Here is a 19132-nt window from a genome sequence, read left to right on the forward strand (position 1 = left end):
AGAATCTGTCTGTCCATATATATTTCCTTTCCACGGGACTCCTGGTTTGATATATGCGTGTTGCAGGATCCCCACTGCAACACTGTGTAGTGAGATTGTACAGTGAATTAATATCAAAATGAAACAAATATTTTTGTCTTTATGTCTGGGTAGTTTTTGGCTAAGTCGATAGACACAGAAAAGACAGACAGACAGACAGATAGATAGAAGATGAATATAGAGAAAAGATAGATATAGAAGAATATTATCAGTTCCTTAGTTTTACTAAATTCTTCATCTATACAATACAAAAAACATTTCAAGGACAAAGTTGCTCTTTTCCTTTGCTAGGAGATTTCCCTGAAAGAATTCTTTCCATTTTGGAAAAAACACCAAGCCAATACCTTAAAATCTGTAGTAATCCTAATTCTGAAGCATGATATCTTATCTTCAGTCAAGCCAACTCTCTCTTGAAATCAAAGGTTTTATTGCATTTAGTATTATGTAGACATTTTCCTTTGAAGCCTTGCCCACCAGAAGAGCTTGGGTTTGCAGGTCTCCCCGCAGTGCTCGGCATGAGGAGCTGCCCCTGTTACAATGTGCTGGCCAGCTCCTGGAGAAGGCTCTGATGACACTTCTGAGGACAGGCTTTAAATAATGTAAAATGTGATTTGGGGGATCCAAAAAAGCATGAGCTGAAATAATTTCATCTAATTTTTTTTTCCTTCATTTTGCAGCTTTATATATTTTCACTAATAAATTTTTAGCAGCCATGTGTTTGCGAGAGACAGGTGTTTGCTTTGGTCATCCACAGCTTTGTGTTGTTAGGTCCAGATGAGACTCTCGGATCTCTGGACATCTGTGAGTGGGTTCTTTGCTGCGTTTCAAATGGCTCCTGTCCATGGTGGGCAGCTGAACCTTGCCCAGGAAGGCAATGCCTCCCACTTGCCTTAGGCATCGCTTTCAGTGCGGCCTGGGGGAATGTTCCCTCTCTCCAAGGACTACGTATCTTGATGCTTACCCTAGAAGAGGCTTCATTGTGGTGGTTCAAGTTAGACGATTTAACTCCACTTTCTCTGTTATTCCATTTATCTTCCTATTGGAGGTAGTTTGAACTCACAAGTCCTTCAGATCACACAAATCAAGCCAGAAAATAAGTTCAGAAGAGCAGTATTTAATATTTACATATATCAGTGAGGCCAGTGGTCAAACAGTTGGAAGGACAGAGGGTGTTCCCAGGAGCACAGAGACATGACACTAAACATCCCCAGGGAAGGACAGCCTGGAACAAGCAGATGGCAGCAGCACAGTGAACTTATTTTTCTGTGCTGGCGGTGTGTCCATGGGGATCTCTTCCCCTCCTGGTGCTAGCACAGCCAAAGTTGGCTTTATCCCAGAGGTGAGAGTCAGGGAGTCAAAACTAAGGGATGAGGGAGGGTGAGTATTTAGGGACTGTGAAGAGTTCATAGAACCCCCGTGCTAATTAAGGAGTCTCTCTCCACCTGACTACATGTGAATATCCTTATTTCTCGCTGCCTCTTTAACTCTTATCCTGGTTTGTTGTCTGCTGTATGTGGTAGCACTGTCCAGGCTTCACTGCTGGCAACAAACACGAGCTTTTTAAGCCACCTGGCAGGTTTGGATGCACCTAGTGATGATTGCAAACTTCAACAAGTCTTAACGCTTTCTTCTTTACAGAAGGTGCTTTTAAGTTTTATGGGTTAAATTTCCTGCTTCTAGGGATGAAACTATATTCCAAGGTGCATGTGCTTCTCATCTAGGCAACTGGCATTTTTTCCCCATTTTATATAAAGGAGAATGTGAAGCATTTTGCAAGCTGCATTAGAGGACAGCACAAGCAGCTACATATGTCTGCAATAAGTGTGTTTAAAGAGCTTGCTCCCATGCTACAGTGCAGAAATATGAACAACTTCGAGAAAACATAAATGTCTCTCTGAAAAGTAGGCTCCAAGCGCTTTAAATATATTCATATTTTCATAGCTGCATAAACACATGGATGGGTAAAGATTATTTCATGGTTTGGCTGACAGAGGAAAGATAGTTCATGTCCAAGAATTCACCTTTGAGGAAGTCACTAAAATGATGAGTTTTCTGAAATTTCCCAGTCATGGACATTAGCTCAAGATCAAGATCTTGCTCTTTAGTGATGACGAGGAATTATGCAGTTCCTGGTTGGTATTACTGTTGCAAAAACACTAAAACTGATATAGTTTGTTGCCTTCAGATTATATCTTCTATTTGTTACTAAGCTGCATATAATTACTATCTGTATCTTTGTTTATCTTTGGCTAGTTAATTCCTTAGTCCATGTGCTCTGTTCTAGAACAGCCCTACGGACATGTGTGGAAGTTAGTGAAATTCTTAGGCAGTTTCATCAAGGCAAAATTGGTGGTGAGGTTCTTCACCCTTTTGTTAAACCAGATATTTCTAAACTCTTGCTGCAAACCCTACTGTCTGTGTTGACCCAAATGCTCCTCTAAGGCTGCCACAACTCTCATGCTCCTGAAGAACCGATTTAGAAGTGCACTGGGCTCTGACAAACGAACTACCAAATGGTGCAAGTGGATCTGGCTCCAGGGTGGCAGAAGAAGGCTGAAAACCGTGTTCTTCAGTTGTCCCTGCAGTGTCTCAAAGAATGCTCGATACATTCTCTGCTCATCCTCTTTCAAATCTGTGAGTGCCCCATTCTAAAATTAATAGGAACAGACAGGTGAGCTCATGGTGGGATTTGGGGGGGATGGGAGGTTATTTACATCAGCCAGAGAGCACCTGCTTCATGCAGCTGATAAATACACACATTAACAACAGTTCCATTTCCCACATAACATGAGAGGGCAAGTCATGATCTTTTATGTGAGGACTGTTGTGCTTTGTACACAAGTACAGCAGTAAGGACCAGATAAATTAATGTTTTTGCCAGTACCTGAGGTTTAGCAGTATGTTTAGAGAGATGAAAATGTGGAGTCTCAGATTGAAATGATCTAGCCCTTTTCCACCCTGACTTCTTTATAAAAAAATCATTTTGCCCTGTGAAACATCCGAACATTTTGGATTTTCTTTGTTGTCCCCCCATAAATACAGTACAGTGCACTATCCTTATTGCATGTGAATCGGCAGCTTGGGGCTTGTCTTGGCATTTCTTGTAGGTCATTCACATTCCAGAAATATTTGTCTGAAAGGCAACGAATGAAAGATGTTTAATTAATATTCCAGGGGATATCTGATGCTGCAAATATCTTGTGCAATGAAAGTAAACAAGGAAAAGGAAGCAATAGTGATGAATGAAACTTAGAAGATGTTTTCTTCCATTCTGCAAAATAACAATTTTACTACTCTTGACCAGTTAAAAACGTCTCTATTTTTTGTCTCTCACTTACATATGCTGGGGAGGGTCATTAAACTTTATCTAAAAGGCTTCTTAAATAGGAACACAACCATGCAAGTGAGTATGTTAATATGTTGTACTGGTCTGCTGTTTAGGAAAATATGAGGACCAGGTTATCCCTGACTATAATGTGACAGAGAGAAAGAGAGTGTGCAAATGCTTCTGTACTGCCTCAGCTCCCCAGAGGAGCTTGTCCAGGGCATGTGCAGATCTCTCAGCTCATGTACCACTACCAGAGCCTGAAAAATAAAACCGGAACGAACGTAAAGCACACTTTTACTGCGTACCAACCTTTCTTCTCCTCATACATGTGCCACATATGAAGCCAGTGAGTCCATTGATGACTTGAATAAAACAAAGAATAGCTTCAATCACACCAATGGCCAGGAGAATAGAGAAAAGGACAATATTCCAAAGGATGATGTTTTCAGGTTGTTTGCAAATACTCCATGTTGTCTGGTTAAACAAATAATTGTCTCTGTGATAGAGGAAAATAATTGGCAAGATATTAGCAAGTAAAAACTTGAGAATGCTTTCTGTGTTTTCTGGCATTTTATTTTCTGAACTTGATTGCACAAAGTGAGTCCCAGATGGTGCTATAATTGTTAAAAGCTGGTGATTCTCCCCAGAATTCCCTTTACAGAGATGCAATTGATAACTAGGGAAGAGAGCCACATCTGTAATTTGTTGCATCCACAAGAATCTCCTCTTTGTTGTATGGCAAAATTATGTTAATAACAAAAAAGAAAGGTCTGTAATGGTTTTAAAATGTGTCTCAATATTCTCTATTCCTGCTGTGGTATCTCAGCCCAGTCCATTCATTATCTCTAGCACTGGCTTGAAGAGCATGGTTGTCAAGGCTGACTTTAAAGATTCTGAGAAGATTTTTGCTTTGCTTTTCAGAAGTAGGTAGAGCAGGCTGAATTCTTGATAATTTAACAGATTAATGTGGCACAGTGAGCAAACATCTCCTTTTGACTCCAGTGGGAGTCAGCTCACCAGCCTTTTGAAAGCATGGTGCAAATTGCATGAGGGGCTTGTGACAAGCACAGCAGACAAAACTCAGGCAATTTGCCCAAGGATAGTTTCTTGGTCAAACAGATGACCAGCTGGAACATGCTACTCAGAGAAGTGTGAGTTTAGGTGTACACAGGGTGAACCACCAGTTCATTTTGGAAAAATCCAAGTTTACTTTAAAAAGATATGGGACGGGTCAGGGAACGTAAAATTGGAGGAGCCTGTAAGCCATACTCACTCCAGAGTGTCATTCCTGAAAGGGTAGAGGTATTCTCCATCACCTGTGTCACACAGAGGACCCCCAATCAGCCCCAGTGAGGAGATGACCACACAATATGCTCCTCCTGCAAATCCCAGCACAGACAGGATCACTGACAGCAGCATCTGAAAGGGAAAGACCTTCAACATTGTGTGCACAGAGGTTTGAGTAGCATGGAGAACTCACAATGAATGGGAAAGAATTCTCTTTACTTCTCTTACTTTGTGCTGAAACTACTACTGCTACTAAATTTGTGGAAATAAAAAGCAGTTGACTTTTTCTGACTAATTTTCTAGATGTTCTGGATGTTAAAGAACTTATTCAGAATTTTATACTTAAGCTATCATTTATGAAATATCTGGTGAGTTTTCTTTCGAAAACCAATACGAGGCCAGTCCTGGATTGATCTGTTCCATATATTGTGCCTTGGCATTTCCAACTCTTCAGCTTTCTTGGCCCCTGCACCAACAGAAACAAGCAAGCAACTACTGAACCAGGTATGAAAGCAACAGAAGATACATTAATTGGTTTTGCTAATTGATGGAACACAAAAAAGTCTTTCTTATTGCTGCTTTCCTTCATTTTGCAACAGCATGACACGTGATTACCACTGCTCATGTTGAGAAATCTAATTGTGCTGCATGTGGCAACAAACCAGCAGCGGCTTCGTATTGCATGTAATGCACTCATGTTTTACATCAGCTGCTCCCACAGAAATGTCACCTTTACTCCATTTGGGGATAGCTTTCTAGTAATGAATGGGACGTATCTGGTTGCTGTTTGTATATAGAAACAAAAATCCCAGGAGGGTGCTACTGGTGGTGCATCTGGGACAGGCTTCCCTATAGTCTTGTTAAGAATCACTGTTTGTGGGTGTTCACAACTCTGCCAAGTGGGGGAAGAAACTCTGGACCAGATAGATAGAGCCAGGGGAAGACCTGGGGCAGGGACAAGGCAGCAGGCCTGCCTTAAAGTCAGAGCAGTGGCATGACCAAGGAAGCACATATGAAATACTCTCATCCATGACTCAGGTTTGAAGCCAAATATCTCAAGTCGCATAATTCCCTGCTGCCAGCAAATACCAGGTGAAATCCAACAGCCCACATGGCAGGTAGAAACCTTCTCCTAGTCCCAGTTGTTCTACTTCACTGCAGAGTCAAATGGAAATATTCACCATCCATGCTGGGGTTTTGTGACAAAGCCTTGAAAAGGCTATTCTCTGTCTGAACATGTTCAAACTGGTGAATGCAGTTTCCAACTTGACAGCCAACTGCTTTCTGTAGAACCTTCCACGATGCCAGTGTGTGAATTGACTAATTTTGTGTGTTGCTTTGCCTCTAAAGCAATCCTTGAGTTAGAAGTTGCTGGGATTTCTCATGGGATTTATTTAATTATAACTGATTAACAACTCAGTCTTTTCTTGCAAAGCTGGATACCCTTTTTTTAGTCTTTATCTGCATGTTGGCTGAATTGACTCTTAACAGAGCTCCATTGTCAGCAAAATGTAGGTAATTTACTCTATTGTCCCAGACCAAAACAGTGTCTGGGTTATAGCTGATGCACTGTCTCTCACAATAAGATCACCAACCATGCCTTGTGGTGAAGGTGAGTGACCGATACTCTCTTTGAAACTCCTACCTATGCTGAATGACTTTTCCCCACTTGTTTTCTCATTTACTTCAACTGTGCATTCTGCTTCTTAGCTGAAGGATCCTAATTATGTTAACAATTCATTTTAGCACAGCAGAGCAGTACAGGGCATCCCAAACACAATTACGAAGAAAAAAATCAAATGGTCCTTTGCTGTTACTAAGTTTTATGATGGCAGTTAGTACTAGTAGTCCTTGCCAGTGCTATCTGTGATGACTTTTCTCTGTCACATGATTGTCTCATTTGAAATCTGTTGACTGTGTGACTAGCCCCATCCCAACTATTTCCCTTACTGTGTACAAGATCATCTAGGCAAAAACTTGTCACCAAAAGAGTCTGAGGTTGCTGCAGCTGTTAAGATAGGCTCTCCTCAGCATTTTCTAGACATGCAGGGGCATTTCCCCATTTTATCTACTGATCTGGAGACTTTTCTGGAGGCTTGCCTCATAATCTGTGGAAATCCAAGAATTTTATTAACCATTTCATCATCTCAACCTTTCAGCATTTCCCCTAGTTGTACTTCTCATTGAAATATTTTATTTCCTCATTTGTGTCCCTACTTGCAACAGGAGGCCTAAACCAGGATGCTTGAGTTTGTTAAAATTAGCTTCCCATGATGTTGACCTGTTCTGCACTCCTGAAAAGGTTTTGCTGATCATTTTTGCTGATTTTCTTTTAATGTTTTCCCGGCTTTATCCTTCACACAATTGAATTGTCCCTGGTGAACTGATGAGGACTCTTAGAATTCATTCTTTGAATGTTTGCAGCAGCTGCTTTGGTGAAGTTAGCAAGTTCCTCCTGTCCCAGCCTGTGCTGCTCTTTATTGCCCTGGTTCCTGTTCCATACACATCTATTTCTTCTCTGTTTCTTTGTCTGGAGGTGGGGGGTTTTTTTGTTTTTGTTTTTTTGATGGAATTGTTATTCTGCCTAGTTATCTTGATGTCTTTGATGATCTAGGTTTGTTTGTCTGGAAAGCTGCTATGGCTATTCCTGTTCTACTAGTAAATCTTAAGGAAGACTTAGAAATACTGGAGTATGTTTGCTGATGCAATGAGAGAAGCTGTACTTTGGGTGGGCCTTTTCCCTCATGACGTCAGTGCAGTGGATGATTTCAGATGTGTACGTGCTGAGCTGCAAGACACTGAAGCTTTCTAAATCTATTACTTCCAAATTCATTACTCCACAGTGCAAGGACAAGAAGCCATTTATGTATGTTTGTAAGTAATAATTTAAAGTTGATTAATGAAAAAACTTAATGCAGCACGTAAGCACTGTGAACTGGAAAACTCACTAAAGTGAGTAAAAAGTATGGGAAACATAGTAATTATTATTACTGTTGAAGTAACTTTGGCAGCATGTAAAGGCTTTGATGAAGTCTGAAACTATTAAACCAGGAATTGCGCAAAATAAAATAGAACAGAGTCCCTGCCCTGAGGAAAATGTTATGTTTTGATTGAACAATAATTCTGATCAGTAATGACGCTTTAACCTTTTTTTTTCTTTTTACTATGACAAGCAATTCTGAGTATTCAGTGTAAATTATCATTTTATACCTAAGATCTCCAAAGCAGAAAGGTACCCAAACTGCCTTTGGATTGCAGAGGCTCCTGAGTAGTTCCAGTGAGGGCTGTTTCTCTGCCAGCAGGTGGAAGTAACTGGGGACCCCTTATCAGGTCCATCCAGACCTACCTCACAAGGAGCTGTGGCACTTTTGGAGGTTGCTGCCATTGTGCATGTTTGAACCAATCCCAGGAGTTCTCTGCTCTCCAGGGCCTCACACCATACCCTGCCTTGCATATACAGCTCATATAATCAGGGCATCTGAACAACCCTGCTGTGGATGTCTGCATTTTCTCCCACTCTCCCCAAAGCAAATTTTGCCTGAGGTTTCTTCCCTTGAAGAAGTACACCATCAGCCTTCAGAACTCCCTGCAACCCTCACCTCTTTTTGAATGCTTGGAAATCACTCTTCCCCAGGAGCTGTGCAGGGTAAACTTGTTTTTAGTGCCATTCACAGCCACTCTTTGCTCATGTCCCCATTTCATCCCTACTTTGAGCCACAGTCTGTTTAAAACATAGGGTGTAGAGCTTCACTCTTTCCACCTCACAGAGGTGTGTGACTCCAGAGAGGTGTGTGTGTCTAAGAAGACAGCATTTTCATAGATAGACTGTCCTCACTGAGCCTATTTTCCAGTTAGGTTTGGGTAGCTCCATCACTTGGCCATCAGCCACTTTGTGATATGGTTTGGTGGGCATGGTGGTATTCATTTGAAGGTTGGACTTGATGAACTTGGAGTTTTTTTCCAACCTTAATGATTACGTGATTCTCCTGATTCTATGAAATATCACAGTGCATAATCAAATTACTTTCTTAACCTCTATTTTATTCCTCCATAACAGCAAATAAAGAAGAGGAGGAACAGCTTGTAGGTAACCAGTCTGTGACGGGAAGGTGCAGAGAGGGTATCTGGCACTGATGTACTGCTGCTAGGAATGGCTCAGACACAGAAAGAGGAGGGGGAGAATGGAGGATGGTGGTGGGCTGCTGGATGACACTGAGCTACCACCTATGCTGTTGGGCTGGGGAGTGAACATATCCAGCCTGGGGAAGTTTGACTCTTGGCTCTGTAATATTTAGGGTTGGGATGAAGGATGGAAAAGAGACACCTGAGATGTTGTATGAACTCAGCCCAGTTCAGCTGGATGTCCCCTCGTGACTTACCACATTCAGTGAGTGTAGGAACCACTACAGTGGCTATTTTTCACCACTGCTTTCTACATCACTCAAAACCAAGCAAAACAGCTGGCTCAGGCACTGTTTGCAGGGTGCCTAGGATCTCATCCCAGCTCTGCAAGTGGCCTGCTGGCCATTGTTAGCATCCTGTCTGTGCATGTGACCTTTGGTAAAATCAGTGTAATGGCATGTCCCTTGGGATGTGCTTGCTGACATCCTAATAAAGAATGCTATTTTGGTATATGGATAATGAATTAATTTAAGTAAAATGTTTTGAAGAGGCAAAGGTCTTCTCATGGATCAAGCTAAATATTAATTGAAGAGTACAGAAGAGATGTGCTTTATTGCATGGAATCTCTCATTCCAGTCTGGTCCTGGGAAGGATGCAGACTCAAAAAAATTTCTAAGTCAGTCTATTCTTGCCAATAATGATAGCCACACAGAAGTCTGTGCCTGGGGCTTGAGGATGAATGGAGATGCCTGTATAACATGTTGCTTTATAATATTCTTAATTATCAAAGAAAAAAGTCTCTCTGGCCTTTCTTTAGATGTCAGAGAGCCTAAATTGCATTTTCACATTTCATGTATGTAATGTTTGGGCAAATGTGAGCTACGGTCAGAGCTGCAGGAAGCAGTGCTGGCTCCTCAGTGCCAGATGCATCAGCTCAGGCTTTTGGCATGGACCTGCAAATAGGAGACCTATGTATCCCTACAGCGAAAAGCAGGGATGAACCTGTGGAAAAGCAGATTGTCATGGAAGGGTATAGAGGAAACCAGACTCTCTGGAAGCAGGATGAACAGGCAGCTGTCTCAGTCTTTAGGTTTGCCATGAGCAGGGGAACCTGGAGCCACTTTATGTGATGAAGTCCTACTTTGCCCTCAACATTATGCCTAAGGGCTCCAGCAGTGTCCCTGGCTGATTTCCCTCACATCAGCAGCTGCAATATCATAATGTTCTTGCTGGCTACTGAGTTCTCAGCCCCAGCCCAGGGACACTGTAGATTGAGCTCCTCTTCTAGGTTTCCCTGATATGGCTGCTGACAGTGGTGTGATGGTTTGTCACTGCACATTTCCACCTGCTGAGCAGCCATTTAAAGAGCTATTGCAGAAACTGTAGTGCCATTTCAACACATAAATATCCACTTACCCCACATCTGTTAGCGCAACATCCTGCTCCACCTGCTCCCAGCATCATGAATGCCGGCAAAATAACCTGTAAGAAAAGCACAGGCTGAATTGGTGTGCAGCACTTCTGCTGGGGTGTTTTTTAAATTCTAGGAGCTTTGGCATCATGTTCCTCAACTCTGTCACCTTCTGACTCTTCTCTGGGAGTCACACCTGCTTGGATGGTGCTGCTGAAGAGTTACTCAGAAATAAGTGTGGGATTACAGCTAAAGCCGTCTGGCAAGTTGCTGGTGCATTAATTCTGATTGCTGAAGCTATACTGCTTTTTTCTGCAGGGCATTGTTGGGTTTTTTTGTTTTTCTTTTTTTAAAATGTGTCAGTTTTGAGAAAATTGAATTTCTGCCCAGAAAATATACATAGCTGGACTAAAAATTTTGTCAGTTTAAACCTCCTGAGCATTCTGCTTTGGATTATAATTGGGAAATCAGCCTTGAGCTTCCTGAAACAGATCTGACTTTGGTTTGGGAGTTTTTCTTGTGCTAAACTTCTGGAAAACCTACGAGATGGACTTCAGTCAATGGGGAACTCCCAGTTCACATCAGCACCAATTCTCCATGGTAATTATCAGGTGGAGTTGGACCAGTACAATGTAGTCAGTAACCATCCAGGACTTGGGATATACTGCTACCTTACAGAGACACTCTGGAGTTAGGAAAAGTTGCCTCTAGTTTGGTAGCCTGAGGGCAAGAAAGCTTTAGTGGGTCTGGCTGTGCAGCCAACACACTCCCACTGTCTTGTCTCTACACACCAATGCTGGTTAAAGCATCTCAAAGAGCAGCACAAGTAAAGGAGTATTGGAGAAAGTAGGAAATGGTTACCATAAAGTTAATGAAAGAAAGAGAACCCAAACAAATAAATCAGTCAATCAAACAAACAAATATAAAAGGTAAAAACTGTAAAAATTGGCCTGACTGGCAAGATTTTTTCTCATGTAGGGCAGGAAGAGCAGAATGTCCATGATGAATGAAGCCCACGGAATTTATGTGTGTAGTGTGAATATCTCTGTTGAAGAGTGTAGGACAGTGTTATGAAACTTGCTTAGATTTGCAGGCTCCTGAATATTTTTCAAAGGATTTATTCTCCATTGCCTCTTATGCACACCCCAGGGGCAACCTACAGCACCTACAGTGATGGCTGGACCACCTCTGGAAACCTGCAGAAATAGAGCATTGAGTTTAAGAAGGTGCTCCTCTTCCTGCAAAGAAGTCAGCTCTTAAATAATCGCAAATGGTCCTAAGGCAGCCTCAGCCCCAGTGTGCTGCTGTCTGGCACTCAGAAGAAGAGTTAATACCTCTGCCCATCAAACCAACACTCTTTTTCCTTCAGGGCTGTAATTTTTCTTTCGAGGTTTCCCCTCTAAGCTGCAAACACTTTTGTGTCATCTATTAGCCTGGCTCAGGATGAAGGGTTTGCTTGGCAGCTTTCTTTTTATGCAGTGCTTGGTTATAAACACCTGCCTTTTGACATGGGAATGAGAATTTGCTGGATTTGGCCATTGTCAGTAAACAAGAGCTGTGTGTGAGCCATGGCTCAGTCGAGGCATTTCTTTGTGTTGTACACAGGCTTTCCATGAGGAAAGACATTACTATGACACATATAGCCAGTCTTACTCTCTTTATATCCTAAATATTTGAAATAAGGAAATTGAGAGGTTTTCACGTCATATAATTTCCATCAGAGATTCAGCAGAGGAGGAGGAAAGGGTGGAGCTGGCTACTCAGCCAAAGAGTGCACTGATGATCTATGTATCAGTCTACAGATGAAGTTCCCAGGTGGAGGGAGGTTTACTGGCTCACAGAACTAAGCCAGGCTGTTCTGAGTTTCTCCCACAGTCTTGACTCTGAAGGCTGTGTCCTAGTTGTGGGGAGATTCTCCAAGGTCAGGCAACCTGTTGGCATGACTTGCCTCAGTTTCCTTTGGGAGAAAGCCATGTGCATGGGGGGAACGTATTGCAGCTCCATCTCTCCTCACTGTAGTGTCAGGATATGGACCAGACTCCAGTCGTGGGACATCCTGTCTCTTGTTTTAATTCCTTAGGACACTGAGAAGGCAATCTTCATTTTCCCATGCTTCCAGCACCTGGAAGATGGAGCTGATGATAATACTCTCTTTCCCCTTACCTGTGGGCATTTCTCATGCTGTTTTCTGGAAAACATGTACACTCAACAGCATTGTTTGTGGATCAATAATTACTCCTAATGCTGTGTTTTGAAGGTCAATGCAAATTTTTCCTCTCCTCTGACTAGCTGCTCTCATTTTTGATGTATGTGGTGCTGGCCACAGGCAAGTCTGCGTGGAAGCCTCAAAAGAAGGCGCATTTTCAATGAGCCGATGACGCTCTCACATCTAACATCAGCCTTTCCTTTCATTGAACGCCAATGACTCCTGGGCTTGCAGTGATACGAATTTTCCACAGTCTCTCATGTAGTTCCCCTTCTTCCTTCTACAAACTCATGCTTATGTTCAGGCTCAGCATGAGTAATAGGCCCAAGTGGTAGCTGCAAGAAGAAGTAGACAAGCCGCTGGTGGAGAACAGTTTACTGAATGATCTTATACCATGTTTCTGCTTTGGGAAATACGAGTATGAACCACATCCACTGCAGACTTTCTGTAGACTTAAGCAGCAGGTGCATCATAGTGTGACTGTGACTGAGATTTACTTTTTTCTAAGTTAATTATTCCTAAAAATTCTGCTTTTTTTGCTCAGCTCTGTGCCAGTTTGCCATCTGCCCAGTACTGGTCATACGCATGTTACTCGCTTAGCTTTTAACGGCACTTGGGTAGAAAATTGGAAGACCAAAAAGGGAACAGGCTTTCTGATGGACTGGAAAGATAAGTGTTCCCCAACATGTTCCCTTCTAGCTATGGAGATTCACATAAAAGTGATCTTTCCTGAGACCTGGAATGGAGAACTTGTTACAGAAGAGCACATTCAAACCAGATCAAACTGGGAAGAAGGTAAGTGGGAGTGTGGGAACATGAGGCATTCAGCTTACTAAGCCATTTGCAGTTCCACATTTGTAAAGTGTTAGCTGGGTCTCAAACTAACACCTGCTGAAACATGTTTCAGTTTTTCCCTTAATGTTTTTGTGAATTGTGTGTACATAAAATCAGCTGGAGGAGTAACGAGGGGGTGCAGACAAATAGTGAAAACTCACCACCTCCAGCTGAGCTTAGGACCTCAGCTTTGCTTTCACTCTTGGAGGACGAACATTCATGTAACTCTTCTCCACAGTAAGCAGTCAGTCCTAGTGCTTCTTCCTAACTTGGAGTCCTGGTATTAATTTCAGGAATATTTTGTATTTCTTTGACTAGGCACTCTTTTGCCTTAAATGCATTTTTTCAGTTACATACCCAACTTCACATTTAAGCTGTTCACATGTTTATGCAAAACACTTTTTTATGACCTGGTTTTTAATGGAGGTTTTCTTGGCCCCAAATTTAAAACAAAACAGAACAAAACTCACATGAAACATTCATCTCTTACCAGTATGCCAGCTCCCAGAATGCCATGGAAAAACCAAACCATATCAGTTATCTCAGTGAGCTGTAGTACTTGTCCATTGGGGAAGTACAGGAGAATGTTGGAGACAATGGCACATACTGCCAGTGGGAAGAGGGTGATCCCAATGCACTTTGAACACTTCCCTGTGCACATGGCAGCTCTCTGCTCAGGAAAGAAACAGGGAGGATTGGGTTACTGCAGTACAGGGAGCACAGGATTTCAGCAGTTTTATTCTTTAATGAAAGAAGAGTCAATTTTGACGAAAGAAATGTTCCAGGTAAGACTTAGACAGATAATCCTGTTCTACAGAACCTGTTCCCTTAAGAGAATTTATTTAAAATTGAATTAGTCAAAGCTGGGATGTTTAATGGAATTTATTTAAAATTGTAGGACCACACCTGTGTTGGTGTGAAATTACCAGAGAGTTTCATCTTAGTTTTTCATGGACAATTGTCTGTCCATTGGGAATATCAGTAACAAAACCATGACCCCACAAACAGATACCCTGGCTGGTAGTCTCCATGGTAGGGCAAAGGCCTTGAGTGGAAGTGGAGGTGGATGCCCTGGGTTTTCTGGGACCACTGTCTTGGGAAGCTGATTTAGAACCTCTTGCCCTGAAGGTCTAGAAGAGGAGGAAATGGCTAGCAAGAGTGCCATATGAATGTTCAATCCTGCCTTGGCGCTGTGGCAAGCGGGGAAGCCTCCCCAGGGTGCCTACCAACTGTATTTCCTCTATTTCAGTCAAAAATACACTCTCAGCAAGAACTGGAGAAATATTTATTACTGTTTACTGTGATGTGCTTATTCTGCACATAAGGGTAGGTAGGAGTGTGGATTATGGGCCTGTTCGGCACCCACCCTAAAATATCTGAAAAGCTGTAATCTTGTCTAATTCTGTGTCTACTTGCTAAGGGCAGGTCAAAAAGCCATCCCATCTCATTTTCAGAGATCTGCCATAACATACAGTAGCTTAGTAGTTCATAGCATCCAGGTTCTTTTTTAAAATCAAAGAATCAACATAAATGAAGCACTGGTTTAGAGAGATCTCTGCGGGTATCCAGTCTGACCTCCTGCTGAAAGCAGGACTACCACCAACACTAGGTCACTGTGTCAGCCACGGCTTTGTGTAGCTGAGTTTTCAAAAGGCCCAAGGATGGAGCCACCACTACCTCTCTGGGTGGCCTGTTGCAGGGGTGACCCAATCTCTTGATGAAAAAGTCTTTTCTCATGTCCAGTGTGAATCTCCCAGGCTGTACACAGGGCTGTTGCTCCTCATATCCTCTCACACCACTCCATCACCTCTGTTACCCCCCCCAGTTTTTTGTAGGCTGCTATTAGACCCCTCTTCACCAAAGTCTACAACTTCAGCTCACACTGCACCCACACTGTGATCTACAGCCAGAGAGAAAGGGCTGATCAGTACAAAAGTGCATCCACAGATATTTCTCCATGTCAGTTTGGAAATTTCAGACTACTGGGTTAGAGATTATTGAACTTGCATACTACCTTCCACTTTATGGCACAAACTGATCACAACTTTTTCATGATGTTGTATCATAGCTTCATTCCAGCTCAAGGCTTTCAAATGCATAAAAATATAAAATATGCATGAAAATACAAAATACCAATCTGTGGATTTCTATCCTCAGAGAGAACTGTCAGTTTATGGCACAAAGGGTTTTGCTCTCCTGTGAGTAACTTACCAAATGCAAGAGAGGAAAAGGATGTGGACACACACCATTTCAGGACACACACCCGTAGCCATGCACACGCAGGTGCCTTTGCTTGTTACGTGCAAATAGTTTTTGTAATAACCGAGGCAGTCAGCAGTGAAATGTCCCTCAATTTACTCACACACGTTGGCTAATCCTGAAAGTTTTATGACAAAGGTTGGTGTGGAGAAGGTATTAAGCAGGCTGGGAACACAGAAATCAATCAAGGCCGGGTTCCCAAGCAAGAAAAAGGCCCAGGTGAAAGGTAGCTTGAAGCCGTTTGAGAAAGCCAAGGACAGGCTAAAACAGACTTTGGTGACAGAACGAGGACAGTGAAGAGGTAAGGTAAGATATCAGGTGAGATGTCCTCAGAGCTCTGTAACTGAGAGGGAAAACAGAAAGTGTTAATGGGCTGTCATATACTGCTGTGAAGCAGCTGTGACTGCCAGAGATTTCTTCTGAGTTTGCATTTCTATAGCAAAACATTTGCATTGTTCTCTGCTGATATGAGTTCAAGAAGACCACTGTGCTTATATGCCTTTTCTTCTGAGCACTTTGCAGTCATGTTTTGCTTTATAATCCATCTTTAAAATAAGTTAGCTGTCATTAAACTATTCCAGATGGGATCATTTTTAACAGAGATACTTCTGTGTTTATGGTCACTACCTGTTGTTTATACAGTGCTCAAAATTTGGCAAAGCATTTTGCAAGCCTCTGGAAAAAGCCCAAAGAGATAAAACCCAAAGCTCAAAGAGATAAAAGTCTAAACAGACCAACAACATGCAAGCGAAAGATGAAGTGGGGAATGGGAATGGAGGAAAATGGAAAGAGTATAGGATATTTCACCTACTTTTTAAATAACCAATGTCTAGGTTATTTTTTTTACACTGACTCTTGCTTGCCTGCTTTCCCATCTCATTCCAGCTTTAACTTTTCCATTTGTTTGCCCAGGCTCACCTAGTTCCCCTCCCCAGAGAGAAGCAAACAAGCACAGGCACAGCCTGGCCTCCTTCTACAAATGCTAAGCCTTATAGTTGAGTTATAAATTCTCTTCTGCATCTTTCGTACATCGCCGGAGGGCCCAATTCTTGTACGGCACAAAGCAACATGACGCTGCTTTGGCTGGAAGAACTGGAGGTTCCAGCCCATTCCCTCTGACCTATCTCAATACCACTTCAAACTGCAGGGAGAACTTAACCTAAACAACAATCACCAGACCTAGCGAGAGCCTCTACCACCAAAATCAATGCTGCTTTGCCACCTGTGCACATCAGAGGATCTGCATGTGTTATTACAGCTTAGGAAAACACTCTGGTTTGCCAGAAGCACTTAAAACACTTTATTAATTCACCAAACAAAAGCACATTCTACAGCTTCATTAAGCAAAGTGGCTAGAGAAAGCTTCTAATTTTTAGCAAGGTTTTTAGAAAGTTTTGCTTTTTAATGCTACAGGAAGTGTGTAAATACTTCTGCTTACCTTCTAAACAGGGTTAAGATGGCCTCCAGGCTCCAGAGTTCCCCACAGCCGGCTTCAGGCTTTCCAGCTCCTCTCTCCTGGAGCGTGGCTGGCTGAGCGAGGCACAGCAATGTTTTTGGGTGACAGACTCTATTAAACAAATAGCTGTTTCCCTCTGGAGAATGAGGAAATACCCCAAGTTATCCCTGGTTGGCCAGCGCAAGGTTGGCGTGTCACCCGCAGTTATTGATTATTTTAAGGCAGTGTTCCAATGGTCAATGCCCCAGCCCCCGGGACACGTGGATCAGAGCAACAGAGAGGTTTTTACATCTGCAGCCGTTTCAACTGTGTGGAGTTTGGCAGAAGAGGAAAGGCAGGAGATGGCAGAGGAACAGTGAGTACATGGCAGAGAATGTGGCTGGAGCACGAGGTGGTGGCACAGCAAAGTCTGGCCATTGGTGCGGCGTCCTCTTCTGCACACCAGCCTGTGGCTGTTAAAACTCCACAGTGGCTGTCCTCCAAAGCGTGGTCTTGGGAGAGCTAGGTGAGGGGAGTGGGGATGGGAAGGGAAGAAGACTAAAAGTAAGACAGGAGAAAATGGAGAAAGGACAGAGAGGCTGGGGAGAAGGGAGAGATGTGACCAAGGGAGGGAGCAAGGAAACAAAACCCCACACTATTCTAAGGAGGAAAGAATGGGAATATAGAAGGGAAACTGAAAATTTACTTTGGCAGTGGAGAACATAAAGGTAGAAGAGGGATGGGGCAAGAAATGTAAAACACAATGAAGGGTATTAAGACATTACAATTAAACTGGGAGAAGACTCATACTGAGGAGAAAGGGAGTTTCTTTTGAAGAAAATGTGATGATAGTAACTGTTAAAATATATCCAAACATTAAAACATATAAATATATATATTACTTTAGGTAGCATAGATAGGTCAGATTTGGCCCCAGTTTTGCTGGGAATATGCTCAGATCCCTCCCTTCAACTGAAAACATCCCCTCTCTGACAGGCATCTGCGTCCTCACCTCTCACCTTCATCCTCTAAAGTGGATAGTAGATAGAAGATTTCTAACTATGAAAGATTGGTTGTGAAGGGTGGAATTCATCTCATGTGACTTTGGGTATGGATGTCAAGCTAGGCTGTGTTTATTTCTAGTGAGAGAAACAGACACTTCTAAGGAAAAGAATCACAAGATCTATTTTAGGAGTTACTCTAGGGTTACAGTAAATCATTAATGGCAAAAGAATCTCACAACTTGTTCAGATCTAGATGTCTGAATCTGTGGTCAGAGAAATCACATCCATGAGGACTACCAGCATGGCAGAGTGACTGCAAAAGCACCAAGAATTCAGTCCCTGGTTGCGTATTTAATATAAATAATAATATAAGATAATATAAAATAAGGCTCTCTTCATCACTGACTCACAGCCAGTGAAAATTTTTAGTGATCTCGGACCAATCTCAGGCAAAGAACCTTCATGATAATACAGATGGCAACAAGGAGGAAAACTGAACTCACTGAATCCAATGCCCCAAACTTCAACTGGTATCAGCAGCTACAGCCTTTCACCATGTCTTTTGTGGTGTTCCTTCAACCCCAAGGGAAAGGAACAAAGTGTCATAAAATCTTCAGATAAGACAAAGGGATCAGGCCTAGTGAGATTTAAAGCAGTTAAAGAATTAACTTTAGAACAACTTGAAGACCATCAGCAATTTACACTGACAGCTGGAACAACTGGAGGGACCTGCAAGTGTATGTAGAGAGTTAAGACGGAAATAAGTGAATTTCATAATGATACTTAAGATGAACCCTGCCCCTAAATCTCTTATCCTGGTTGCTTGGACTTTTTATAGGCTCTAACCCCATAATATCTCTAAGGCACCACCTTTCCCATCTTCCCATACCTAACACCCTAAGGTGGGCTCAGCATCCTTCATTTTGATTCTGCTTTTCTCTAGTTTTGCCTGGGTCATACTCCTCCAGGATGATGTGCAAAACTCACCTCTGTAGTTTCTCACCTATACTGTGTCCCCAGCATTACACATTCTTTTACTGACCTTTTTCATTTTCTTCTCTGCACTTTCCAAAGTCTGTCTATCTACTGTGTAGATTTTAAACTGTTTGGGGCAAGTTCAGCGTTTTCATCTACATTTATACAACACTTATGTGCTCAGGGGCTTAACCAAAGACTAATGCTTCTAGCCACTACAGAAAAAATAAAA

The 19132-nt window shown here is 42.3% G+C and overlaps 1 protein-coding gene across 1 annotated transcript; it reads right to left on the reverse strand.

The window, feature by feature from the left end:
• Positions 1–1133: 1133 nt before the first annotated feature.
• On the reverse strand, positions 1134–17092 carry LOC125322030 (transmembrane 4 L6 family member 1-like). Its single transcript, XM_048295553.1, has 6 exons — positions 16925–17092; positions 13718–13897; positions 10193–10258; positions 4641–4786; positions 3677–3863; positions 1134–3172 (listed from the first exon to the last, which is right to left on the reverse strand). Exons 2-6 carry the CDS (start codon positions 13886–13888, stop codon positions 3152–3154), a joined length of 591 nt encoding a protein of 196 aa, XP_048151510.1. The 5' UTR covers positions 13889–13897; positions 16925–17092; the 3' UTR covers positions 1134–3151.
• Positions 17093–19132: the final 2040 nt, after the last annotated feature.

Source organism: Corvus hawaiiensis, chromosome 2 (assembly GCF_020740725.1).
Source record: "Corvus hawaiiensis isolate bCorHaw1 chromosome 2, bCorHaw1.pri.cur, whole genome shotgun sequence".
Lineage (NCBI taxonomy): Eukaryota > Metazoa > Chordata > Aves > Passeriformes > Corvidae > Corvus > Corvus hawaiiensis.

Excerpts from the sequence above, each read along its gene's own strand:
- LOC125322030 (XM_048295553.1), bottom strand. The coding sequence starts at position 13,888 with ATGTGCACAGGGAAGTGTTCAAAGTGCATTGGGATCACCCTCTTCCCA. Across the intron at positions 3,864-4,640 it reads TTCAGGAATGACACTCTGGA|AGACAATTATTTGTTTAACC; the intron begins GTGAGTATGGCT and ends CCTCTATCACAG. Across the intron at positions 3,173-3,676 it reads CATGTATGAGGAGAAGAAAG|ACAAATATTTCTGGAATGTG; the intron begins GTTGGTACGCAG and ends GTTGCCTTTCAG.